Raw genomic sequence first — 27,561 nt, 5'->3', positions numbered from 1 at the left:
CTAATCTCAAACTAATCTAATAAGACATACAGAGGCCTTAACTCAATGAAGAATTAAGATACTCAATTTAAACATCAACGCTCGCCCTGATCAACTTCAATGATTTCATTTATTCCATTTGACTAGAACTTTTTTGATTGAAATAACGGCACCCATCACAATTTTACTATAACAAAGTCTATCTGTATTACATATAAAACAGGTCTGCCAATTATGGCCTCTTAAAATAATCAAACAATGTTGTCAAACCTGCAAAAGGTTTTGTATGTCTGATTCTTGTGGTTTTTTTTTTTTCTTTTTTTTTTTTTCGCGCCTGAATAGCATTTACCACGGAAATCGTGGGTCACTGATAAAAATTGCCAACAATTGTTTGGTCCGTTATGCGCTGTAACTATGCCATTTACAAATTTCTGACATTGGGGAAAAAAGGAGAAAGTGTAAGAAAAAAATGTTACTGTTCTCAGTAAAACCACCTTTCATATTATGGAAAAATCCAAAAGGTTATAACTACTGAAAGTAATCATAGGCTACAGTCTACACGTAGCTAGAGTCATTCGTAATGAAACTCCGGTATAATAACGCTAACAGTTGGCACAAACACCGAATACTAATGTACATTATATTAACGGACTACAGTTCAGAAAGACTACATGGAAGCAAAGCTAAGCAAGTTGGGTTTTATACAAATCTTCAATGTTGTTTGCTAATTGTCTTGCTTTTTCGCGAATGAATCCTTCACCCAAGACAAGAAACTGAAGATCGATCTGTTGAATAAATTAAAATCCAATCACCACAAGCTCGTTAAAACAAACAAACAAAACAAAACCAAAACGAAGCGGTATTGATAACCAAAGTTCGGACACATTTGGTGACGTAAGGCACTTTAATGTTTTTTTCTTTTTGTGATAACAACGGTTTTGAGGAAGTGATGAGGGAAAACGAAAACGATTAAAGAAGTATATTAAACAGGCATTTTGTTCTTTTCATGTTTCTAAAGGGAAGAGGAACTCTTCTCAAATACCTTAAGATCATTGTGAAGTACTAAAGGTCTCGAGGGTTTCAGCATCTGTGCCTGGGTCACACTCTAAAGTGACTACAGATTGTGACATGAAATTAAGACCACATACGTGCCTTTCGGCTGCTTAATGTGGCTGGAGAGTAAAATTAGCGTATTTTCTGAAGTACAATTACCGAGACTAGACAAACCTGGAAGAGCTCCCGCCAAGCTTCCAGCAGAGCACGTTCAAACTTTGCTAGTTCATACTCCGTTTTAAACCAAATAAACCAAGAGGACTCTGTAGAGGTGATTTCACTGTGTTCGAACTCCTTAAAGGTGCAAAACAAAATGCGATGGTTTAGAAGTTACACATGGTGACATAAAGTGCTCACTCGACCGTGACGGTAACCAACTTCCACAGCACACAGGAGCCTGCTCAAACAGGGGTTTCAATAACTTATTTCACAAGCGGCTGTCGATAATGTGATAAGTGTAGCTATGCCCGGAAAAGGGGCCGTTAACACGAGGGTCTGCTCGCTGGCTCTACAGAAGGCAGTAAGAGGTCTTATGGGCGGCGGTAGACCGCCGGTAACCGGCTTTTATTGAAACCCCTATTTGACTTGAGTGTTCATTCAGATTTGCAAAGCTATGAGGCTTATGGTTACGTGAAGAGATACTAAATAAAACTTAGCGATATCAACAATCAACTCAGACACAGTACACGGAAAAATCTCAGAAAAATAAATTCTTCCATAATACATTGATCTTCGCAGAGGAAGCTTTTATCGTCACCAGACACTAACAAACGTTTTTCTAGCCATTTGACTAGTTCTGAATTCGTAGTTCATTAATTTAAGGCTGATGAACACACAAATAAAAATTGGAAAAATCTGCTTCAGGGCCTTAAATAAGATAACGTGTCGGGAAACGGAAAAAGGATCGACTAACAGGTGACTTAGGCCCACCTACCAAAATACAATAGTTCCTGACATCATTGTCCACAAATAGCCTTGTCACACTTTGTACAGAACATTCACTAAGCAGCTGAAACGTTTCCTCTCTAGTTGGATTAGGGAGACACGCCAAAATCTTAAAAGTGACGTAGACAAATAAGGCATTATTTTGAATATGTAGAAAAGATATGCCATGATAAGTGACTTCATTTTTACTTCAAAGGAGAGCTTGCCACAAAAACCATAAAACCTTCAAATTACCCCTTTACAAAGCATGTGAAACTAATTGTGCTACGTAGTTAAAATCTAAAATCTATTATCAAATGAGCTTAAAAGTGAGACTTTCTCGCGTCAAAATTAAACTGAACGGTCACGTTGCTAAACTGAAACTAGCGACATGCGCACCCATTTTTCTAGCACATTTAAAAACAATTTTGTGAACGATGATTTTAGATATATGAAATTCATATATTTGCACTGCGGTAAAGAGTTGAAATTAAGAGATCCTCGCAGCCAAGAACACTACTGAAACGTACAGAACATGATCATCAAAATCATCATTCATCACATGGATGGTTTATTTGACCCAACACATTGACCAGCTCCCAGTTGGCTTGTTAGCTCAATTGGTAGAGCGCTGCATCGGTATCGCAGAGGTCATGGGTTTAAATCCTGTACGGGCCTGAATTTTTTTCAGGTACTATTTTCAACTACTCGTTTCAGTAGTGTTCTTAGCTGCGAGGATCTCTTCATTTCATCAATTTTGGGAACGTTAGATGCCTCTTTGGAATGCCAAAACACGGCAAGTGTCAAAACTCCAAATTAACTTTTTAACGACGAAGCATGCAAACATCTTTAATCCCAATCCATTGATCACCTGCTTGATATCGGTTAAGTGTGGGCATTTTTGCAAACCCTTTAATTTTCTTAAATCAATGTCCCCAGTCCTGAACAGACTATCAGACAGGCCTGGCCATAACAAAGTATTACCTACTTTGACATTAGTGAGGATAAGACAAGAAGGCACGCATTTCATAACTGTAGGGCTCATTTCCTCAACGCTTTCAGACTACGAAACAAAACACCAATTGATGAGGCGAAACAAGGATAAAGTAAGATGTAAGACATATTTTCAAAATAATTACTTCATCCGTTTAGCGCTATCTGGTTGGAACTGAAAATTCTGCGTTCCACCTTTGTCTGATGTTGCTGTAGCGGTAAAAACCTCTAGAGCAACAAATTGACAAATAGCAATAAAAACAAACAAACAAATAAACAGAAACAGTAAGAAGATTTGTGATATGTCTCTACCGTATCAGCAGTAGCTTGACAAATCCTAAATATCCAATCAGCCGATTCATCCTCGCTATAGGCTGCAAGGACAAGTAGGGATGAGCCATCCTCTGATACAACCTACAACGTGACAACCCAACAAAGTTACACATGCTCATTGAGGTAAAAAATTCAGCAAAGTTACTGCTGTTTACCTCAAAGGCATAAGGGCGGTCAGCATCATCAACTCTTCGGCAACCTCCACATCGGGATCCTCTAAAATGTAAATATTCATACAAAAATGTAACTATACTTAAATGTAAATAGTTAGACTGAAATGTAAATATGCCTAAATGTAAATATTTATACCTTAAAGAATGAAAACTTAAATTGACTTCCAAAATTGAACAAACAAATTTCTAAGCTGCGAAAAATCTTCACCTCAGCTCTACAATAACTTTACATTCTTCATCACCCTATACAAAACAAACAGAGAACCAATTTAAAAAATGTTTCCAAACAATTATCACAGTAAGTTAGTTTTCTTTAAATATAATAATTAAAACCGCTACTTAACTATAAACAGTAAGGTCGAGAACTTCTCTCTTAGGCGAGAGAGTCATAAATTATAAATAAACCCCGTTGTATCTATGCACTTATTGTAATAAAATTTTCCACAAATTCATTTACATTAACGAGAGTGTACTACTGTTGTGTATTTGTTAAATAGCTTCTGCCGAAGTCCTGAGACTCAAGATATGTGTCACTTATTAACATTTTTCTTTTCATCTTAATAAAACTAACTAAGTAAGTTACGATTTTTTTGTAGCCTTAACCCGCTCTCATTTCCAAATACTTACTAGCCTCTGGGTTAAAAAAAAAAATAGTCGTGGCATTCACCATCTAACAAAACTCAGCTCATTAAACAACCTCACCTTCTTCACATATTGATACAGGGATCCATTCCTACAGCAAGAACAGAATACGATTTCAAGTTAATCTAAACATTTCAAATGCCATCATATGTTCTAACTAATATATACTTACATTAACACAAAATAGCTGGTGGTCCATTTGTAGGATCTTAAATACTGTGCTTGCTTACAGTCCATGTAACCTTCCTTAACGCCTGAAACATGTAATACATATTGAAGTTATTCGATTACACGCCACCCTTGAATAAACGCCGCACCATCCTGCGGAGTTTATTCGATCACATTTAGAAATTTTGAGCGAACCAGACACAAATCCTTTTGAACGTACCAGTTCTGATGTCGAGAAAGCATATCCGACATAAGATCTTGCACAACTTGTGCAATTGAGAACAGTATAAAAAGTGACACTTTAGACAACCATCAAAACATGTTTCTGTTTTTTTTTAATTTAACGGGCAATTACCATACTTTTGTTTGCAAATAGTAAGTTGGATTTTCATTAAACGCCGCCCTCGTATAAACGCCGACCTTGAATCACGAAAAATTTAATAAACGCCGCGGCGTTTAATCGAATGAATACGGTATAAAAATGAAACAATGAATGAATGACTGAGTGACTGACTTCACTTGACCACGCTTAAATAATATGCAAAGGGAGTAAGATCGCGAATTCCAATGAAGTGAAATCAGAAAGTTATTTTCAAACATGAAAACCATGATGTCGATGAGCGTGACCGTTAATCTAATAATCTTTCCAAATCTTGAACGCAACTGACTAGCAGTTAAAGCCACGTCAACAATTATAACGCCAGATTAGTGAAGCGAAATGTAAATGTTTAAACTGTTAATGGGGGCTTTGTTTATCAAAACAATTACCCGAATAACTTTCGAATTTCTTTTACGGTTTAAGCAAAATTAATCCATCGTGTAATAAAGCAAAGCGAAAAACAACAAAAAAACCAAAAACTGATTTTGAAGACTTGAAATATGGCTTCCCAAATTCCGAGAAGGTCACGTCCAGTTACATATAAGTATCATTTTTAGAGTTGATATAACTTTAAACTTAGGTTAAAATAAATTGGAAGTGAGAAAAAAAATAACAATTCGAAGAATGTTAGTAATCAAGGGCGAGCCCTCTTCACCAGGGTCTAACATCACTGATCGCACCCTTGGAAGAAATAAACATCTGTCTAAATCTACTATGGCAATCATGGCAAGTGTTGCCGTTTAGTTATCGACTCTTAATTCTAATATACAGTACACGTACTTTTGTGACTGAGAACTTCAATGCTGGAATCCGGTCCGGTTAGTCCACACCAGTGAATAAAAGTAAAACACCTGATGTCCACACTGGACGACTGCAACCACAACGGTGAAACAGTGTAAAGGTCACGCCAAAGGCCATCTCATTTGAATGCGTGATAAAAACTAGATCACATTTCTTTTAATTTTGGAAGTTATGTTTCTATAGGTAATAGTTACCATTGATTTACAAACACAAACTCGAAGCCTAGAAAATAAAAAAAATTCATCACACTACGCTGTCTGTAGAAACTCTTATCTTCAAGATACTAGAAGAATCACTGTGTAAATCAGCGCACACATTATCCCATTAACAAAATTCACAATCAAGATCGTTATAATTCATGGTTTTTATACTGATAAGTCACATTTGTTTTGCAAGAATTATAACGACTTATACAATTGATTTTGACAATTTGCCCTCCAGTAGAGCCGGGTTTGTACCATGTGTTTAACCTGCGAAGAACCTCTTTAATCTGCTAACTAATCTCTAATCTATGAAGGAATACGCCATTGATATAACATATTTCTTGATATTCCTCCTGAGTTACTGTAGAAGTGTCCGGCATCTATACTAAGACTAGTGAAATAATGAAATAAATGTAATAAGTTCTATCCACCGTTGGCTCTCCTGGAATAAGATTCATTCCAACTTTTACCTGGAGGTTTTCAAGTTCACAGATCCACTTCTTTAATGTAACTTCTTGCTCAAATGAGGAAGTAGAAATAATCTTTGTGAGCAGGGATCCATGGCCTGATTTGAGTATCATACTGGTCAATGATGAAAGAAAATCCCTATCCAAAAAAAGGCAACAGTTGCATCATCACTTTGCACAGTTTAACTCTTTATTATAGGAAATTGGCTCTTCATGAAATTAACACTGCATGTAATTAACGTATATTTTAAAACTTTGCATTACCTGTTGTAAGCGTAAACCTGTTCGTCTCAATTGAAGAGGCACGGTACTTTCCGTGGCCCAAAATCCTATTATTTTTGCTCCAAATTCCTTGCACCCTCTAAGATTTGGCGATCGGCAGACAAGATTTCTTTCCGTAAGAAAGCCGACACACAGAGAGCATAAAAAACGCCTGAGGTGATCACATTGCTTGCCATGACAGGGACACTTAGCGAAAATTCTGAAACAGTCTATCACGAATTTGTCCAGATGATATGACCCTCAACCAATGTCTCAACTAGGGATCTATAAAGCCTTAAGTGGCTTTCAGGTTAAGCATGTTGGCCTGGAACAGATATGTTGGCACATGTATCCCCCGTGAAAATACATTAATTTTCTTTAACGTTCTTCAAGTTTTCTGCTGTACTGTGAACATTTTGAAAGCTCAAACATTACTGCAACTTAAACATTTTGGGACAGTTTTGATTTTTTTAGTACGAATTTAAGATTGTTCAAATTTCTTGCCAGTATTGCATAAAAATGGTAGGAATAAGGCTTCTTCAAAACCATACCTTGTAACAGCCTCATCTGCTATAAATAAGAAAATTTTTCGAGATTTGGATACCAGAGTAACTGTTTGACAGTTCAGACCAACCTGAAAGGTATTATGAAGGGAAGCAAAATGATCTCTTAACAAAATAACGATATAAATTGATAGCCATAACTAAAAAAGTCCTCCAAACCACGCTTTATCACATGCACAAGGTATATAACCATGATCAAGTCAATCAAAATTTCAGTGCCATTTTGAGTATCTTAAAATATCAATTTCTTTATTGTAGGAAAATTGTATTTTTTGCGTGAAACTACACAAAATGGTCTGCAATGTAAATTGTAATTTGAGAGTACCTCTACTTTCTTCAAAGTTGTAAATGGTAATGCTGATTGAACTTGAAAGCCCTTTCCATTGTGGGATGGCGCTAAAGATAAAAAATAGCTGATGTTAAAATTCTGCAAAACCAGAGGCACATAAACCAAAATACATCTTGCTTATATGTTTCTTACAGTAGCTAATGCTTTCCAAAGAGACAACACAACTAGGCCAGCCAGCCAACTTTTAGGGCAGAATAAGAAGAGACAACAGACTTCAAGTCAATTGAACAAAGAATTGGCAGGAAGGAATAAATGCTAATGGCAGAATGGGAGAGACTGCGACAGGAATGAAAGCTCTCAAAATAGACTAAGGGAGAGTAGATTTTATGATCTGTAACCGCGATTTAAACATAGGCATGCATAGCATGCAAGAGTTATTTTTTTGGCTGGATGGATTGAGATGGGACAGTTAGTGTACTTAATATTTTCATTTTTGTCGCCGAAAAGAGCATAACTCTCAAAAAGCGAAAATATCGCAGAAAGACAGAAAAAAAACCCTAATTTATCTGAATTCACACAGATATTAGCGGAGCTCGCAGAGCGTAGCCCTTAATTATACAAAATAGTAGTAACCCATCAAGCCGAAAAAATTTGGGTGTACGACCGTACAAGGTGCTACTTTCAACATGCGTGGTCAACTGTACCGCGGGCACGCCGACGCCACGGCTTTGTTCAGTAGTCCAGTGGTTAGTGCGCTGGGCTCCGAGTCGGGCAATCCAGGTTCTAGTCCTAGCCGGGGCAAGGCGTTGTGCCCTTAAGACGTGCGGGGGAAAAAAAATGCGAGGTCCGCTTTTAGGCTTAGCTAAATCTTTATATTATGTGATATACGGTTGCGAAAGAGACTACGCTTACTGTCGTTCCTCCAACAGAGAGAAAATCAAACTTATTCTTCTACAGTTAGTTACTTCAAAAATATAATTCCGCGTAATTTTACTACGAAATGCAAACTGAAACTCTGTTGTACCTCTAGTGGACCTTAACTAAAGATATATTGAGATCTCGAATAAGTGAAGGAACACTGAACAAGAGAAAAGGATTATATTTCAAAAAGGGCTCCTTGATTGGTTGTTGTGTATCTGGACTTTGCTCTCTATGTGTGAAATACGTGATAAAAATTAGGTTGTTTACAAGGAATTAACACGCAATTGGGTTAAGTCCAAGGTAACTAAAAGCGACTTTAATTTGTAGAAAAAGTCAAACGCGGGAGATTTGCGTGGAAAAAACTCAATATCAGTAGCATTTAGTTCCTTGTGAATTGTTTGATTGGTGAAATACAATTCAAGCACGTGAAAAATTGCCTAATGTTCATGTAGTGCAATGATTGGGCATGTTCTGACCGGACTTTGGACGTTGTTTTCATGGTACGTGATGGAAGGTAAGTTGTTTGGCGTGTGCGCTGAGAGTAAAGGAGCGGGAAAAAAAAACGTTTTAATTTGAAAATTTAAATGCGTACCTTTCATATCCCGATAAAATCTCAACCTTAATCGACGAGGCTCTCGCGAAGGCCACAAACCATTACACTTATCAAATGTGCCCAGTATTTCTGATTAATGTCATTCTTTGTGCATAGCCCCGTGATCCATGACATCATTTACAAGAAAACAATACTCAGACGTGATTGGCGTAAGATATTCAAATGCTATGATATGATTGGTGCGAGATACATACCCTAATGCGGCGATCTGATTAGTACGAGGTACATACCCTTATGCGGCGATCTGATTGGTGCGAGCAACATACTATTCTATACGCTACCACAAAGTTTTTTTTTTTTATAAAAAAAAAAAGTGAACTCACATACTAACAACTTAATATTAGCAAACCTATCTTTTCTTATTCTGGTCACCCTCTACAGTAATCTTAACAATACTACAATAAAGAGTAATTTGAAATGTTCTGATTTTTGTTTATTTTCTGCCTTCAGATATACATATAATAAGCATGAATAATCAACACTGCTATCTGAAATGAATATGAAAGCGATCTTCGCAGGTATTGAACACTATTTAAGTAGTGGTGAAAATAAGGCCTCGAAAATTCTAGCTACCAGTTGGCTTGTAAGCTCAGTTGGAAGAGCATTGCACCGGTATTGCAAAGGACATGGGTTCAAATTCCGTACAGGCCTGAATATTTTAGGCCTTGTGTTCATTTCTGCGAAGATCACTTTCGTATTCATTCATTGATCCGCATTTCACATATATGATTTTCTTAGATTCACAGTCACTCTTCAGTTTGTTTTCAATAATAACTTCATATCATTTTGCAGATAATACCTTTGCTTAGAAGATAAACCGCATGATCCGTGAGGAGGAGGTTAATAAAATACAACCGACTACCAGGGAGTCCACACATACACACCAGCATCTGTAACGAAGCAACCGCATTTATGCAATAAGTCGAAATGTAGTCCTAACCAAGAAGGATGGGTTTGTCGTTAGCATTAAATACTGACTAATCTTTATGAGGATTTCCTTTAAGAACAACTGAGTAAAAGAGTCAGGCAGATTCTATGGATAGTAAAGGTAAAACAAATAAATATATGATTAGATTCTCACCCTGTGAAACTGCTCACTGTTCTTCTCAAACACTTCCAACGACAATAGCAGCATCCTATTCTGATCCACCCTAAACACATATTTCTTCAGTAATGCCACTCAAAACATCACACTGCACCCGCATTAGCACAAACACAAACAATAATCAAAAACTGTGAATATGAAAACCATATGATTATGTGAACTGCCGTTTAAGCAATAAATATGAAAGCAATCTCTGCAGTGCTACTCCAATCTCATTAAGAAGCAGTGAAAATAAGGCTTTAAAAGATTTTGAACCCATGACATCTGCAATATTGGTACAGTATTCTACCAAATGAGCTAACAAGCCAACTGGGAGCTGGTCATTATGTTGGTTCTTAATAAACCCAATAAGTGACGAATACATGATTGTGAATAAATGAAATCATATATGTGAAAAACCGATTGAAAAAAAGAAATGAAAGTGATCTTCACAGCAATGAAGACTACTTGAGCAGTAATGAAAACAATAAATTTCTACATAAAATATTTTTATATTTAATATTTCACTATTGCTTATGGAGTTTTCATTACTGCAAAGATGACTTTCATATTCATTTCTTAAACTGCAGTTCACATACATGGTTTTCATAGATTCACAGCCATTGATAAATCACTTCATGAGTTTATTACAAACCAAAACAATGACAAGCACCCAGTTGGCTTGTTAGCTCAGTTGATGAACACTGCATGGGTATTGCAGAGGCCATGGGTTCAAATCATGTACAGGCCTGAATATCAATGTAGTGTTCATAGCCGCAAAGATGGCCTCCATATTCACAAACAATAAATGAGGTTAAGTAAACACAACATATTTATAATTATATTATTTATGAATTTATTCATCTACATGTATTTACTTATTCATCTTTCACACATTTTGATTAAAAACCTAAAGTAAATATATGCTTCGCAAATCTGGATTCTTGATGGCCGACAGGGGTACACTACTAACCTAGAAAGAAAATTTTTTTCATATGATAAGTTGAGCATCTCCTTCCCTTTTCATGTGCTGTAACATCACTAGTTAGTTCAACCATGCGCATTACAAATTTACTCAACACATCATCAAGCATACCTTACATCACAAGATGTTGTTGGGGTCTGGTGCAGTGAGGGTCGTTTTGGAATGCCTAATATTATCCCTAAGACATAATAGAAGAATTCTGTCATTCAAAGAAAAAATTTACAAAACAGCAACAAGTGTGAGGATATTTACAGCACCTACACCTGTACATAAATTAGACAATAATTCATAACTATCCTTACCATCCTTGAGGGGCTGGTAGAAATTTTGCTTTACCACATCAAGAAAACAGTATACCTCCACAGTGTGTAAATTTGCTACAACCACCACAGCCCTCAAGTCAAAACAATGCCCTCAGGCACAATCATTCTTGATTTGAACCTCCTCCCCCAGAAATGGTATAGAGTGGAAGCACCAATTAGTCAGTGAAAGCAGCCACTCTACAAATAATTATGAGCCACCCACTTAAGACCACTAAACTGAACAATGCAATTGATGTTGATTCAAACTTTAAGATGCTCATTTACCTGTGAGGTAAGTGATATCCATTTATTACAATCTCAAATCAAATCAAAGTACAGAAAATATATCAGATATCAGCCTGCAGATATGCATGTGGTAGTCACTGATGGTTTTATTCTTGGCAACTGTCCTAAAATACATGTTAAATTGGCCAACAAAAGACTCCACTTTACAACTGTTTATTGGAACATCCCCAATATTGTTTTCCAAAAGCAAATTTGGATGATGTACATATCTTGTATGCAAATTTGTAAAGGAAGCCTAAGACCACCATCAGTTGTGAGGTTGTGTAAATGAGCAAATACAGTTGTCCATGCAACTTTTGCACCTTTTTTTTACCTTCATAACTAGGTGAATTATCAGCTTCTGATAATCGTTTTTCAGTTTCTGCTGCTGTTACAGTTTGCAGAAGGCCATCATCACTGAAAACTCCATGCCTTGAATTTTTTTCTGCATCATAGGAGTCTGGCTGTCCACCAGCAGTATTATCACACAAATGAAGAGTGGCACTGTTTAGGGACATTTCACTGGTAACTTTTAAACTAGAGTCAAAGTCTCTACAAAACTGGTCCATAGAATCTGTTGAATGTACACTGTTGGTTGGGCTACAACTTGAGTGGCTATCTTGTGACCTCTGAAATCTTGACATGTGCAGTAAGTCTTCTGAAATCAATCATAGGGAAAGAATATATTTTCTCCCTTAGGATTTTTAGGTTGTGATCTTTTGCTTACCCTATTTGATTTATGTTATTAAAAATGCAGTTTATTTCAGAAAAAGCAACCTCTATGACCCACCTTCACAGGACAGTTCTTCAGGAGCATCTTCACAACCTACAGAGGGCACATCTGGTGGCCATTTATGCATATCGTTGTGACCAGATGAAACATGCTGCACCTCTAGGTAATTTTTTCCTTTACTCTGTTCTGCATCTACCAATTGATCTATTCTTTGTGTCATTTGCTTTTTGTTTCTGTTATCTATTAGTTCAAACCCCACATCCCCATCTTCTGTAAACTGCTGTATTTGAAAGTGTTTGTTATAGTGGAGCCTGGAAGTAGTTTCTTGTTTATGACCTTCATTGCCAGACTGGTCACAAAACTGAGTCTCATGCTGATCAGTCTGTTGGACATGTACTTTTTGGTCAGATACATTTTCATTTTCTTCCCCATCGATTTCATTTAATCCACTAGAATGATAACTCCTTGGACTCAGTGGTGTAGCTATTGTTGATGAGCTTGATAAGCTGCTGCTAACTGTGCTATTGTTGTCATCCCCTTTGATGCCTGAACTGATGCCAACTCCCTCAGCATCTTTACCCATTGTTACAAGTGTCCTCTGACACTTGCCATCCACTAGAACACAAGTAATACTTAATATTGAATTTACATGAAAACTGAGCACACTCTTTAGAGGAACACTCTTAAAAGGACATAATTAAATAACACCACATGACATAATACCATATGTCTTGATATTCATCAATAATTTGGAAAAATATTTCATGAGTAGCGAGATTAAAACATGACCTTTGGCAACATGTCACCATTATCAGTAAAATTATTGTAAGTTCAATGATGTTATATCAAGAAAGGAAGGTGTGTTTGAGTGCCTTATTTACAAGATACTTTTAATGAGGAAAAAGAGACCAACTCTGAACATTAAAAAAGACTCTATTCTAGTGAAACTGTTCATTTAATTATATACATTCTTTTGTTTCACTCTATCTCATTTTTATACTACTGGTAATTTTAATCAGTTTCACACTTTCCTTTCTTCATATTTAACATCACTGAACTTATTAATAATAATTTTAAAGAGAAAAATGTCTATCTTTCCCTATTTCTTTACCAAGCTCAAAACTTACCATATCTTATTCTATTTACAAATAATTTTACATTTGAAAGTGGTGACATGTCATCACTGAAAGGTCATGTTTTAATCTTGCTACTCTTAATTATGAAATGATATTCATTAAAGAATCATAATGATCATGTCTGCCAATAAATTGCAGTTTCTCACACACACAACAAAAAGTATGCACTACATGAGCCTTGACTGATTCATTTTCTAAAAATCTACCCAGTAGAATACATGTACATGTACATGTAAGCTGAGGCCAAATATTGGGAGAGCAATGGAGAGAAGGTTCTGTTGAGACTCTTCTAAGGTGTCTTTTGAAATTTTCTGCATGTTTTCAGGAATATTTCGGCCTCTTCAGATATGAAAGTGACCTATAAAAAAAATCCTATGCCCATGACTCAAAAAAAAACTTACAGGTTTGTGACATCATCCCTGTTATCATTATCATTATCATGATTTTCATCACTATTGTTATTACTATCACCATCATTGTCATCATCATCATCATCATTATGGTTACTTTTGTTTCGTATTACCACTATTACTATTACATCTGTCATTACCTTCACAATACTGAGTTCCATAACCAAGATAAGGAGATTCCTAACAAAGAGAATAATACATCAAAGTCCAGGAATTCATGCACTACACTACAACTAGTACTTGGAAGGCAAAGGGTTGAGTTCCATTGAAGCCTAAATTTTTTAAGGCTTTCTTTTCAGGCAATTACCTCGGTTACAGCTCATCTTTAAAGACCATTTCTTTACCTGTGGTTCCACACTAAGTTTCCAAAATCCTGTTGTGGATATGGCAACTATTTCACTACCATTTCCATTTGAACATACCCTGCACTTTAAGCATGCTTCTGTATTCTCTTATTGATCTCTATCAACGATACACATACATTTTCAACGATACACATACATTTATCTTTGCCTTACAATATTAAATGAAAAAAGTTTAATGCTTCCTAACATGCAAAGTTTAAGGGTTACAGTACAGCCTAGAGATAGATGGCCAATGCACACACAAAACCTTCACACTTTTTTTGTGTTCTGTGCCAAAAAAAGCACGTGTTTCAGCACATCTTTAGCCCATTTTTACTATTAAACACAGTCAGCTTGCTTTGTTCTGCAATGTTTCAGAAAACAAAGGTTTTGTCTCAAAATGCCACCGCCACAACATCAAATCAACATTTGTATATCTCAACATCTGGAGGATCCAATGGCGGCCATTTCAGTGAAATGTTGAAAGAACTTGACATGATTCCACAAGAATTTCATCAAATAAATTTTTGAAAGTTTTTAAGATGTGAATAATCAACTTGATTCCAGCCTGAGATTGTGACTACTGTGTCTAAAGAATTAGAAATCACTATGAAAGATGTGACTCAATCAAGAAGTTGGATATTGACTTTTGCCTGTGCATCTTGCCTACTTTTATTTGGTGCTAAAATATTTCTCTGTTTTCATTTAAATAATTTAATTATTTCCCATGATTCATTTCACATTTAAGTGTCTTCAACAAGATTCTTGTGTCAAAGAGAACTTTAAAGTGCAAATCAACCAAGTTTTGGAAAGCATGACTTGCAATCAAAGACCTTATCTCCAAATCACTACAACTGTTTATTCCTTGATTTTTTGTGCTTTAACCAAAATAAATTGAAGCAAACAAATGTTAAATCTGAATGTTTTACAAAATATGTAGGTAGGCCTTATAATGCATATAAAAATTTTCCAATGCCAAGAAAAAGCAACTGATGTTATCATCACTCAGAGATTAAAGTGATGGTCAATAATTAACTTAACTTACCTGGTCCAAGACAATTGAGATATAATCAAGACCTGAGACTAAAGTCTGCAATAAAGCAAGTCTCTGTGAAGAATGAAAGATGCCATTATTTAAGTCTTACTACCACAAAACAAAACAGTTCAGAAGAGTGGAAAACAAGTTACTGCAACTTAAGTAATAAGAAACTGAAAACATGTATTCTAAATGCAGGTTCCAAAGTTATAAATAATTATTATGCAGTACTTTTTGTAGATTCAGGTTAATTTGGTTGCAAACTGTTAGTTAGAATCAAAGAAAAAATGTCTGCAATTATTCAATTCAACCTTGAAAACACAAGTATAATACACTATTAAAATAGTGCTGAATAACTAACAAAAAGAGAGAAAATTCTATTACTATCAGTGACTTCTGAGCAGTTCAACATATTTTTTCAGACAAATTGTTCTCTGTTTATATTGTTCTAATTTCATTTGATACATAAATTAGAAATTTTCATTCTTTCAGACTGTTGCTTTAATCACTTTAATTTAAAAATTAAATACTGAGGTTTTCAGTATAACTAAATTATTATCTTTATTTTAATAAATAGCATAGATTAATGAATACAACAATGCAGTGATAACAACTCCAAAGCAAGTAGAACAGGGTGAATGAAAAAAAATTCTTAAAAAAGTGCATTCCATTTTCATCCTACAACACTGAGAAAAACTGATGATCAATACAAAATATAAATAATTATTGTTTTATTACAATGTACTTAAAAAAATGTTTTTACGTTGGTAACATTACTGCTATTATTTAGTAAAAAAAAACAAGAGTAAGAAAAGCAAACCTACCTCCTTATCTCGCACAAATGCTTTTCTTAAAAAAGAAAACAAACAAACAAACAGACAGAAAAGAATGGTAAGAGAGCTTGTTAGGGTGATTCCTCAAAAAAAAATAGATAAATCCTTAGATGTTCCTCACCAATGTCTCTTTTAAAAAGTACAATAAAAAAGATGGGTCACTGAGCTTGTTTAGGAGATATGATGGGCCAAACTTACCATTTTTATGCCTATTCTGGCACTAATCATACAACCTAATTTCATTGGTTCCCCATACATTTTGCAGTAGTTGGAAGCAAGGGTTTTTAAAAGTTTCACTCGAAAAGAACTTGATAAACAGAAATTCTAGAGTATACCAAACAATTTCATATTTAATTTGGGAAAAAATTATGCAATTTCAAATGAAATCATCTCAAAATGTTCCTTGAGAGGTTGCTTTCAAGGTCATAACTTGCATCCATGAGTAATGCGCTTCGCACATGCTACTAGCCACATTTTTTTTCTATTTGATGAAGTTGTTTCTAATTTCTCCAATTTAAAGGGATTGATTTTTATACCAAAAACATAAATGTACAATAACAAACATTGGTAACTGTGCTCTTTCAAGAGCTCAAGACCATCATACTCTCTTTACCAGGTCCATTCATTGGAAAACCAAACCATGTTCTAGGAATGAGGGTGCATATATTCGCCTGACTATGTGATTTTTATCTGCAGCACAAGATGTGCAATACAATACTGAGGAATCACCTCAACTTGCAAGAGATCATGTTTTTGGTGGTGAGAACAACACAGTCTAATTAATTAGGGAGCAAGTTAGAGTGAATTATGGTCAACTCGCCGACGGACCAACTCGCCGACGCCAACTCGCCGACGTATAAAATCCCTTTTTTCGCCTTGAGATCCTTATAAACTTTTTTGCAAATAAAAAGAAATGCTTTTTACTAAAGATCTTGTCTAGAAAGCCAAGTTTTCGTTGAAAAATCTGAGCGATTGACATGATGAGTCTTTATGGTGTTGTTGTCGCACAATAACTTCTCGTTCGCGTCTTAAGCTGTTATAGTCATTGGTGATGTTCACCAATGTTCACCAATGTTTAAGCTTCTGTTAGATGTTCACCAATGTTCACCAGTGTTTTTTTACTAAATATCGTTTACTTTTCTGTATGTTTAACTTCTAATAAGTTGTATTGGATTGACGACCAACTTGCCAACGTCTCTACTCGATTTTATACGTCGGCGAGTTGGTCCGTCGGCGAGTTGGTCCGTCGGCGAGTTGGTCCGTCGGCAAGTTGGTCCGTCGGCAAGTTGACTGGTTACCGTTAGAGTGTGGAATATTTTGAATTTGTTTTTTAAATAACCACTTTTTTACCATTCAAATAAATCTGTACTTCTAGATTTGGGTATTACTAATAACTCACTTTGTATAAAACCTTTTTGCCAACTTTTGACTATCTACAAATAATCTGATATAGCTCTCCAAAAGGCCATCACCAAATGCTGCGAAAATCCACACTCGACCTAACAAGCAAAGAGAGGAAATAATGCTTATTGTGGCTCATACTTGAAAATGTTGACCTACCCAACAGAAAAAGAAGATTCAGAAGCAAAAGCTTAACACCAAGTGGCTGCAAGTTTGTAAGTTTGTAAATTAAGTTTCATGAAACTGACTATTAACAAATTTTCTGTACATACTAACTTCAGGCAAAAAATTTAAGTTGTGTTACCATCACTTTCAATGGCAGTCAAGCTAAAAACAGCCTTCAGTTTGTAACTTAATTTTTCAACCATAAAAAGATTCCTCACATGTTTTATAAATAGTTTTATTTTTGCAATACAACAAGCTATAATTCAATTTCAGCTAAACTAACAGCTAAAATTGAGTACAGCCCTTGTAAATTTGACAAGTTTTGTTACACCAGCTGCTACTGAAATACTTTGGTTCACAGAGTTCTGTTTTGCTTCAAACTAATAGGGTGTAAGTTCAGTTAATTCACAGTTAAAACATCACAACTTGGCATAAAATCCAAAGGATACTGTAACAATATGATTAGCAAAGACCCTTCTTTTCAACCTTTCTTCCCAGTTACTGAAGTAAAGAATTCTCAAAAAACATGCCTAGCTCAGGCTGAAAAAGCAATTAGAGTAAGCTTTTAATTCCATGTACACACCTTTATCTAACTCAGTAGTTACTTGAGGGTGGCTGACAATCTGTCTTACTGTTTCTGAGTGGGTGAGCTCTTTCACAAATGGCCAGTAACCAAATTCAGTTTTCTCCAACCTAATTATTGCCAAACAAGACAAAATACAATGTACCAAGAACTGGAGAGTACTAATTAGAGACCTCACAAAATCAATGATCCATATGTACCTTGGTATTTTTATAGAAGTTTTTGTAAGCTTGCTACACAGATTAAGAAATTTATTATAGGTATTGTTAATTCATGCAAATTTGTAATGCATTTTTTCAGATGTTCTTGCAGATAGGCCACATCCCTGGTTTGATGAAAAAAAATTAGGGAAAAAAGGTAAATTTTGTTCACTGTTGTTTATGCTAATAAAGATCCAAAAGAAATGCCATGGGTCAAAGCATAGAACAACTAATTTTAATTGAAATTAAGAGATCCTCACAGCTAAGAACACTACTAATATGAGTAGTTGAAAATAGGACCTGAAAAAAATTCAGGTCCGTACAGGATTTGAACCCATGACCTCCGCAATACCGGTGCACTGCTCTACCAACTGAGCTAACAAGCCAACTGGGAGCTATATATTTGCACTGCAGTGAAGAGATAGAATTAAGAGATCCTCGCAGCTAAGAACACTACTGAAACGAGTAGTTAGCTGCGAGGATCTCTTAAATTCATCTCTTCACTGCAGTACAAATATATGAAATTCATATATCTAAAATCTTCATTCATTACTTGGATGGTTTATTTGGACCCAACACATTGACCAGCTCCCAGTTGGCTTGTTAGCTCAGTTGGTAGAGTGCTGCACTGGTATTGCAGAGATCATGGGTTCAAATCCCATAAGGGCCTGAATTTTTTTCAGGTGCTATTGTCAACTACTCGTTTCAGTAGTGTTCTTAGCTGTGAGGATCTCTTAATTTCATCTCTTCACCACAGTGCAAATACATGAAATTCATATATCTAAAATCTTCATTAATTTTAATTTGTGCAACAAGCCAGTATCAAAGCCTTACTGACTTGAGCTTCGGGTTGGATTTCCAACATACAAGTACATTTACTGTATTTTAACCTGCCTGATTCAAACCCTAGCCTCTCATCATATGCTCAACACGGTGAAATAAGGTAACAAGGTAAAAATGTCTGTGGCAGCAAATTAGATACAATCGAACCCAGGGCATGAAATTAACTTTTTTTTCTGATCGCCACTTGGCTCCTGAATTCTTCAAAGTGGTAGCCAATTCAAAAAAAGTTGGTCGCCATTTTCAAAGACAAACAAAATCTTTCTTTACGCTGTCAGCGTTCTAGATAGACCCTCCAAAATTAAGTTAGGGAAAAGATCTTTAACATGCTACAAAGTGGACACTAGGATGTATGATATACAACCTTCAGGCTCATCTAAATCCAAGATGGCGTCTAGTTATAGATCGAGATACATGTGCTACGTTTTGGAAACAAACTAAACGAGGAAGTTTGCCGTGGATTTATCTTTGCAAATTTATTTAATTCACTATATCTCTTGGTAAGGTTATGATGAAACGTTGTAGTCGCCAATTTGGCAACTAACTTTCAGGATTTGGCCGCCAAAGTGAAAAATTTAGTCACATTGGCGCCTGTATTAGGCGCAATTTCACGCCCTGGAACCTCGATTATCCTGGAGACTTTTTGGAACTAGATGAAATAGTCCCAATAATTGAGTGTCCAGATAATCAAAAATATGAATATTAATAAGGAACAAAAAGTGATTAAATAAAGAAAGTGACATTTGATCGTACTAACATCATATTCAGCTGAAAAATTGGTTCTTTTTTTCTCTCCTTTGTCTAATTTCAAAATTATAGACTGTTTAGCTTTTATTTACAGAACAGATCGCGTACACTTCAAGGACATAATAATAGTGGATAAAAATTTGTAATGCTGTGTAGCTTGTTCATCATGCCTACTACACTGAACAAGCTGATAGAGCAAGAAATCTCACTTAGCAACAAAGCAACTTAAAGCTAATATGACCTCATTTGAATGTTCCTCATTAATTATGATGCGTGCAAGTACTGCTTTTGCTTTTTGAAAGCAAAACAAACTCACTTTTGCTTCATTTTTCACTGCTGTGGTTTAAAAAGAATGTGGCTATAGATGTTTATCATGACTTATAAATATTCATGACAAAATTGGGACCAGAGAAAAGATCCAGATAATCGAGAAATATGGATAATCAAGGTCTGGATAATCGAGGTTTGGCTGAATTGTAATAAGGCAACAAAGTAAAAATGTATGTGGCAGCAAAACAGGGTGTAATTGGGTAATAAAGGAATAAGGAAAAATGTGTGTGACAGCAATACATGCTGTAAAAAGGTAATAAGGTAAAAATGTATGTGGCAGCAAAACAGGGTGTAAAAAGGTAATAAGGTAAAAATGTATGTGACAGCAATATATGGTGTAATAAGGTAATGGGAGAAAAATGTATGTGGCAGCAAAAGAGGGTGTAAAAAGGTAATAAGGTAAAAATGTCTGTGGCAGCAAAACGGTGTAAAAAGGTAATAAGGTAAAAATGTATGTGGCAGCAAAACAAGGTGTAAAAAGGTAATCAAGTAAAAATGTATGTGGCAGCAAAACAGGGTGTAAAAAGGTAAAAATGTATGTGGCAGCAAAACAGGGTGTAATAAGGTAATGGGAGAAAAATGTATGAAGCAGCAGAACAGGCTGTAAAAAGGTAACAAGGTAAAAATGTATGTGGCAGCAAAACAGGGTGTAAAAAGGTAATAAGGTAAAAATGTATGTGGCAGCGAAACAGGGTGTAAAAAGGTAATAAGGTAAAAATGTATGTGGCAACAAAACAGGGTGTAAAAAGGTAATAAGCTAAAAATGTATGAGGCAGCAAAACAGGTGTAAAAAGGTAATAAGGTAAAAATGTATATGGCAGCAAAACAGGGTGTAAAAAGGTCATAAGGTAAAAATGTATGTTGCAGCAAAACAGGGTGTAAAAAGGTAATAAGGTAAAAATGTACATGGCAGCAAAACAGGTTGTAAAAAGGTAAAAATGTATGTTGCAGCAAAACAGGGTGTAGAAAGGTAATAAGGTAAAAATGTATATGGCATCAAAACAGGGTGAAAAAAAGGTAATAAGGTAAAAATGTATGTTGCAGCAAAACAGGGTGTAAAAAGGTAATAAGGTAAAAATATATGTGGCAGCAAAACAGGGTGCAAAAAGGTAATAAGGTAAAAATGTATGTGGCAGCAAAACAGGTGTAAAAAGGTAATAAAGTAAAAATGTATGTAGCAGTAAAACAGGGTGTAAAAAGGTTATAAGGTAAAAATGTATGTGGCAGCAATATATGGTGTAATATTAGGTAATAAGGTAAAAATGTATGTGGCAGCAATATATGGTGTAACAAGGTAATGGAAGAAAAATGTATGTGGCAGCAAAACAGGGTGTAAAAAGGTAATAAGGTAAAAATGTATGCGACAGCAAAACAGGGTGTAAAAAGGTAATAAGGTAAAAATGTATGTTGCAGCAAAACAAGGTGTAAAAAGGTAATAAGGTAAAAAAATGTATGTAGCAGCAAAACAGGGTGTAAAAAGGTAATAAGGTAAAAATGTATGTGGCAGCAATATATGGTGTAATAAGGTAATGGGAGAAAAATGTATGTGGCAGCAAAACAAGGTGTAAAAAGGTAATAAAGTAAAAATGTATGTGGCAGCAAAACAGGGTGTATAAAGGCAATAAGGTGAAAAGGTATGTGGCAGCAATATATGGTGTAATAAGGTAATGGGAGAAAAATGTATATGGGAGAAAAATGTATAGGGCAGCAAAACAAGGTGTAAAAAGGTAATAAAGTAAAAATGTATCTGGCAGCAAAACAGGGTGTAAAAGGGTAATAAGGTAAAAATGTATGTGGTAGCAAAACAGGTTGTAAAATGGTAATAAGGTAAAAATGTATGTGGTAGCAAAACAGGTTGTAAAATGGTAATAAGGTAAAACTGTATGTGGCAGCAAAACAGGGTGTAAAAAGGTAATAAGGTAAAAATGTATGTAGATGCAAAACAGGGTGTAAAAAGGTAATAAGGTAAAAATGTATGTTGCAGCAAAACAGGGTGTAAAAAGGTAATAAGGTAAAAATGTATTTGCAGCAAAACAGGATGTAAAAAGGTAATAAGGTAAAAATGTATGTGGCAACAAACAGGGTGTAAAAAGGTAATAAGGTAAAAATGTATGTTGCAGCAAAACAGGTGTAAAAAGGTAATAAGGTAAAAATGTATGTGGCAGCAAAGCAGGGTGTAATAAGGTAATGGCAGAAAACTGTATCTGGCAGCAAAACAGGGTGTAAAAAGGTAATAAGGTAAAAATGTATGTGGCAGCAAAACATGGTGTAAAAAGGTAATAAGGTAAAAATGTATGTGGCAGCAAAACAGGGTGCAAATAGGTAATAAGGTAAAAATGTATGTGGCAGCAAAACAGGGTGCAAAAAGGTAATAAGGTAAAAATGCATGTAGCAGTAAAACAGGGTGAAAAAGGTAATAAGGTAAAAATGTAGGTTGCAGCAAAACAGGGTGGAAAAAGGTAATAAGGTAAAAATGTATTTGCAGCAAAACAGGGTGTAAAAAGGTAAAAATGTATGTGGCGGCAAAACAGGGTGTAAAAAGGTAATAAGGTAAAAATATATGTGGCAGCAATATATGGTGTAATAAGGTAATGGGAGAAAAATGTATGTGGCTGCAAAACAGGGTGTAAAAAGGTAATAAGGTAAAAATGTATGTGGCAGCAAAACAGGGTGTAAAAAGGTAAAAATGTATGTGGCAGCAAAACAGGGTGTAAAAAGGTAATAACAGTAAAAATGTATGTGGCAGCAAAACAGGGTGTAAAAAGGTAATAAGGTAAAAATGTATGTGGCAGCAAAACAGGGTGTAAAAAGGTAATGGGAGAAAAATGTATGTGGCAGCAAAACTGGGTGTAAAAAGGTAATAAGGTAAAAATGTATGTGACAGCAAAATAGGGTGTAAAAAGGTAATAAGGTAAAAATGTATGTGGCAGCAAAACATGGTGTAAAAAGGTAATAAGGTAAAAATGTATGTGGCAGCAAAACAGGGTGCAAATAGGTAATAAGGTAAAAATGTATGTGGCAGCAACACAGGGTGCAAAAAGGTAATAAGGTAAAAATGCATGTAGCAGCAAAACAGGGTGAAAAAGGTAATAAGGTAAAAATGTAGGTTGCAGCAAAACAGGGTGGAAAAAGGTAATAAGGTAAAAATGTATTTGCAGCAAAACAGGGTGTAAAAAGGTAAAAATGTATGTGGCAGCAAAACAGGGTGTAAAAAGGTAATAAGGTAAAAATATATGTGGCAGCAATATATGGTGTAATAAGGTAATGGGAGAAAAATGTATGTGGCTGCAAAACAGGGTGTAAAAAGGTAATAAGGTAAAAATGTATGTGGCAGCAAAACAGGGTGTAAAATTGGTAATAAGGTGAAAATGTATGTGGCAGCAATATATGGCGTAAAAAGGTAATAAGGTAAAAATGTATGTGGCAGCAAAACAGGGTGTAAAAAGGTAAAAATGTATCTGGTAGCAAAACAGGGTGTAAAAAGGTAATAAGGTAAAACTGTATGTGGCAGCAAAACAGGGTGTAAAAAGGTAATAAGGTAAAAATGTATGTAGCAGCAAAACAGGGTGTAAAAAGGTAAAAATGTATGTGGCAGCAAAACAGGGTGTAAAAAGGTAATAAGGTGAAAATGTATGTAGCAGCAAAACAGGGTGTAAAAAGGTAAAAATGTATGTGGCAGCAAATTAAAACAGGGTGTAAAAAGGTAATAAGGTGAAAATGTATGTGGCAGCAATATATGGCGTAAAAAGGGTAATAAGGTAAAAATGTATGTGGTAGCAAAACAGGTTGTAAAATGGTAATAAGGTAAAACTGTATGTGGCAGCAAAACAGGGTGTAAAAAGGTAATAAGGTAAAAATGTATGTGGCAGCAAAACAGGGTGTAAAAAGGTAATAAGGTAAAAATGTATGTGGCAGCAAAACAGGGTGTAAAAAGGTAATAAGGTAAAAATGTACGTGGCAACAAACAAAGTGTAAAAAGGTAATAAGGTAAAAATGTATGTTGCAGCAAAACAGGGTGTAAAAAGGTAATAAGGTAAAAATGTATGTTGCAGCAATATATGGTGCAAAAAGGTAATAAGGTAAAAATGTATGTGGCAACAAACAGGATGTAAAAAGGCAATAAGGTAAAAATGTATGTTGCAGCAAAACAGGGTGTAAAAAGGTAATAAGGTAAAAATGTATGTGGCAGCAAAACAGGGTGCAAAAAGGTAATAAGGTAAAAATGTATGTGGCAATAAAACAGGGTGTGAAAAGGTAATAAGGTAAAAATGTATGTGGTAGTAATACATAATGGTGTAATATGGTAATAGGATAATAAAGTATAAATGTATGTGGCAGCAATACACATACAGGTATGCTGCCACATACATTTTTTCCTCGTTACCTTATTACCTTATGAAACAATACATAGCATATGAAAAATTGAGCCTTGACTAGTCCATAAAAGCACAAAGATTAGCATACTATATTTTTTGTTTTGGGCAGTTGAAATATAACCTTGCAACTTTTTTACCGTAAGCACTTTGAATAATCTAAACCCCACAGCTATGAATAAGGTGAAAGACAGGAAAGCATTTATTGATCATTGGGAAAGGCACTTTATGCTTTCACATCAATATAGAGCAAGATAACTTTCACCCCTTTGAAATAATTGGCTTACCCATGAAGTAGAAAGTGATCTAAGAGGTCCAACAAGCATTGTAGGTGAATATTGTTCGCAGTGACCTGAAAGTCAGTTTTACCATCATCTAAGGCTGTTTGATGTCCAAGCTGTAACTATAATCACAAAGTCACACATTACAGTGAAAAGACATATTAAATTTTGTTTAAATAGCAGTACCTGCATTCATCATAATTTGAACTGAAATAAAAGATGGATTGTAAATTAAATGTCAAATAAAGCCAGCAATCAGTAAGTTAAAACTATTATGAATTAGTAAATACAGATTTCTAGAAATCTAACAAGGCGTGAAATTGCGCCTAATACAGGCGCCAATGCGACTAAATTTTTTACTTTGGCAACCAAATCCTAAAAATTAGTCGCCAAATTGGCGACTAGAATGTTTCATCATAACCTTACCTAGAGATATAGTAAATTAAAAAGATTTGCAAAGATAAATCCATGGCAAACTTCCTCATTAAGTTTGTTTCCAAAATGCAGCACATGCCTCTCGATCGATAACTAGATTTAGGATGGATTTAGGTGAGCTTGAACGTTGCATATTATCCATTCTATTGTCCACTTTGCAGCACGTTAAAGATTCTTTCCCTAACTTAATTTCTAGAATGATGACAGTGTAAAAAAGGGGTTTGTTTGTGTTTGAAAATGGCGACCAACTTTTTTTGAATTGGCTACCACTTTGAAGAATTTAGGAGCCAAGTGGCTATCAGAAAAAAAAATTAATTTCACGCCCTGTCTAATATCACTGCAACAACAAACTAGTGATGACAAACATGTACACCACAGCAACCAACACTTACTCCCTTTATCTGCTCTGCAATCTGATTAAGAATTTCATCCTTTAGCTGATTGCTTCTTGACGACATCAGTGGCCATTTGATGATTCTATTAAATATTTGAGCCGAAAAATTATTACATGCAGTGATTTATTAATATTATTAGTAATAACCATGACAATAACTATTATTTCTATTGCTGTCTTTCAACCAATAAATTGCATGTTTCATTTGATTTAATAAAGGAACTTTGTTTTGTACAATACAAGTGATGACTAACATATAGAGTACTTCTCCGCCTAAAAAATTGCTACAAGATAGCTTTTTATACCAACCAGTACAACAACTACAATGACCAACCCATATAACAAAGACAAACAAGTTTGAGTTGTTATCTAAAACTAGAATGGGAGCTCCAAGGTCTCTTCTTATAACTTAACACTGTTGATTAGTTAAAACTTAAAATGGAACTAGGTCAGTTTAGTTATCAACACATAAGTATTGAACATCACTTAAGTACTCCACTTAGACACTTAACAAGACTTCTTCAAGTCCACTAGAGTTTTGTTGCATCAAATTCAAACCAAGAGTCTCAAAAAGCAAAATCCTAAGCCAGTCATTCTTCAAACTATTAGCTTTACACTGGTGCCTCTATTCCTTCTACAATGTTGATCAAAATTAAGCTGAGGTCATGAGCTGAATTGCATTGCATTTCAGAACCACCAAGGGAAATTTTTACTGGATCTTTAAGAATCTAATGTCATTTTTCTTTCCTTTTGTCTGTAATTGGTCTACAAAACTTTTCTCACAATCTAAACCAGTCAGAAGTAAACCAGAGCCAAAGGCAACTGGATTAGTTGTGTTTTCCTGAACCTAGTGCAGTTTGCTTGTCTTAACTGAGAGTTCTAATTGGCTAACTATAGATGTTTCCCTTTTCCCTAACTGGCCATAGTGATAACCTTGGTCTTCGTTTTAGGACACACGATAAAAACTGCACTGCTTGATGCAATTTTCTGAAGCAATTGCCTTCAAGTCAAGCTAATCAAGTAAAGGGCATGATAAGTGTACTAAAAAACTATAGCCATTGTAGAAAACTGGACTAGCTGATCACGTGACAGATACTCTTGTGAGACTGTGTGAAAAACGCTACATTACAATAAATATACGAATAAATGTAAGGTAAGCTTGAATCTAGTCCCGAATGAGCGTAATAATACAAAGTTAGTTCTACCAAAAGCCTATGAGTAGATGTTGCTACTTACGGAAATATCTCTTCACTTTGTTTTTCACTCTTGAAACTCTCGTTGATGATCAGTAATGGCCGCGGTGAGAAACTAATATTTCGATACCTTTTGTTGAAATTAGGTGGAATCTTAACAAAACAGCATAGTAAAGTTGAACTAATTAAAAAGATCTTCGTGGATTGAACGACGCCTGACCGACCGCCTGACCGTTTCAACTGATCTGTTTGGCCCTCTTAACCAGGATGTGTTCGATGCATCTTAACTATACCGTGGCGTGGTTACCCAGCCACCGGCCGGACGCCTTGCGGAATTGCAGAATGCCTCTCGTAACATGTTTTAAGACGAGTGTAAAGAGTTACGGAAAAGAAATTAAACTTAAGACCTCGCATTTCATTCTACATACCAGCTAAAAAGTGTCAAGAGGATGAATTTGGTAATCAAATGTGAAAAACAAGATGGATGTGAAATACTGCCACATAGACGATGAGGATGGAGAAAAATTGGTGAGATCGTGTAGGATGTGTATATTTAAAGATTATTTTTTCATAATGGATTGAATACTTAACATGCTCATATATCACGTTGTTGATGCACATGAAGAGTTTGGATGGCACGAGGGCAGTGCAACAAGAATGACTCTAACTTCTTGAATTGCTCTCCAAACTTTCCAAGTACATCCAATAA

At 35.4% G+C, this 27,561-nt stretch overlaps 2 protein-coding genes across 8 annotated transcripts in view; one reads left to right on the top strand and one right to left on the bottom strand.

Annotated features, from left to right (window-relative positions):
- Window positions 1-90: 90 nt before the first annotated feature.
- Window positions 91-27,164, bottom strand: LOC113674565 (pleckstrin homology domain-containing family M member 2). Of its 4 annotated transcripts, none has more exons than XR_003446528.2 (26): window positions 26,896-27,162; window positions 25,658-25,742; window positions 24,837-24,952; window positions 18,060-18,169; window positions 17,310-17,409; window positions 15,902-15,926; window positions 15,087-15,149; window positions 13,838-13,877; window positions 12,209-12,766; window positions 11,753-12,076; window positions 10,943-11,009; window positions 9,844-9,913; window positions 9,562-9,652; window positions 7,265-7,335; window positions 6,928-7,010; window positions 6,119-6,254; window positions 5,425-5,515; window positions 4,270-4,351; window positions 4,158-4,188; window positions 3,664-3,698; window positions 3,438-3,498; window positions 3,262-3,363; window positions 2,941-3,019; window positions 1,967-2,086; window positions 1,207-1,326; window positions 91-764 (listed from the first exon to the last, which is right to left on the bottom strand). XR_003446528.2 is itself a non-coding variant. In XM_027191044.2 (26 exons), the coding sequence occupies exons 2-26, from the start codon at window positions 25,721-25,723 to the stop codon at window positions 663-665; spliced, it is 2,739 nt and encodes a 912-aa protein (XP_027046845.2). In that variant the 5' UTR covers window positions 25,724-25,742; window positions 26,896-27,164; the 3' UTR covers window positions 91-662. The 4 variants fall into 4 exon arrangements, 2 of the variants coding, with proteins under 2 accessions (XP_027046845.2, XP_027046846.2); XR_016179160.1 differs by having other exon boundaries at window positions 11,753-12,073; XM_027191044.2 differs by having other exon boundaries at window positions 2,945-3,019; window positions 26,896-27,164.
- Window positions 26,999-27,561, top strand: part of LOC113674566 (polyamine-transporting ATPase 13A3) — a 61,526-nt gene continuing 60,963 nt past the window's right edge. For 3 of the 4 annotated variants that reach the window (XR_016179159.1, XR_016179158.1, XM_027191047.2), the window contains exon 1: window positions 26,999-27,380. Coding sequence is in view for 1 of the 4 variants with exons in the window: in XM_027191047.2 (XP_027046848.2) it covers window positions 27,333-27,380 (48 nt within the window). In the remaining 3 variants the exon portion in view is untranslated. The remainder of the gene's footprint in view (window positions 27,381-27,561) is intronic. The other variant, XM_089180484.1, reaches the window with a different exon arrangement.

This window comes from Pocillopora damicornis, chromosome 8 (genome assembly GCF_964200805.1).
Source record: "Pocillopora damicornis chromosome 8, jaPocDami1.2, whole genome shotgun sequence".
Taxonomy (NCBI): Eukaryota; Metazoa; Cnidaria; class Anthozoa; order Scleractinia; family Pocilloporidae; genus Pocillopora; species Pocillopora damicornis.
Note: the sequence above shows the minus strand (reverse complement) of the source record. Positions and strands in the feature narration are given on the sequence as shown.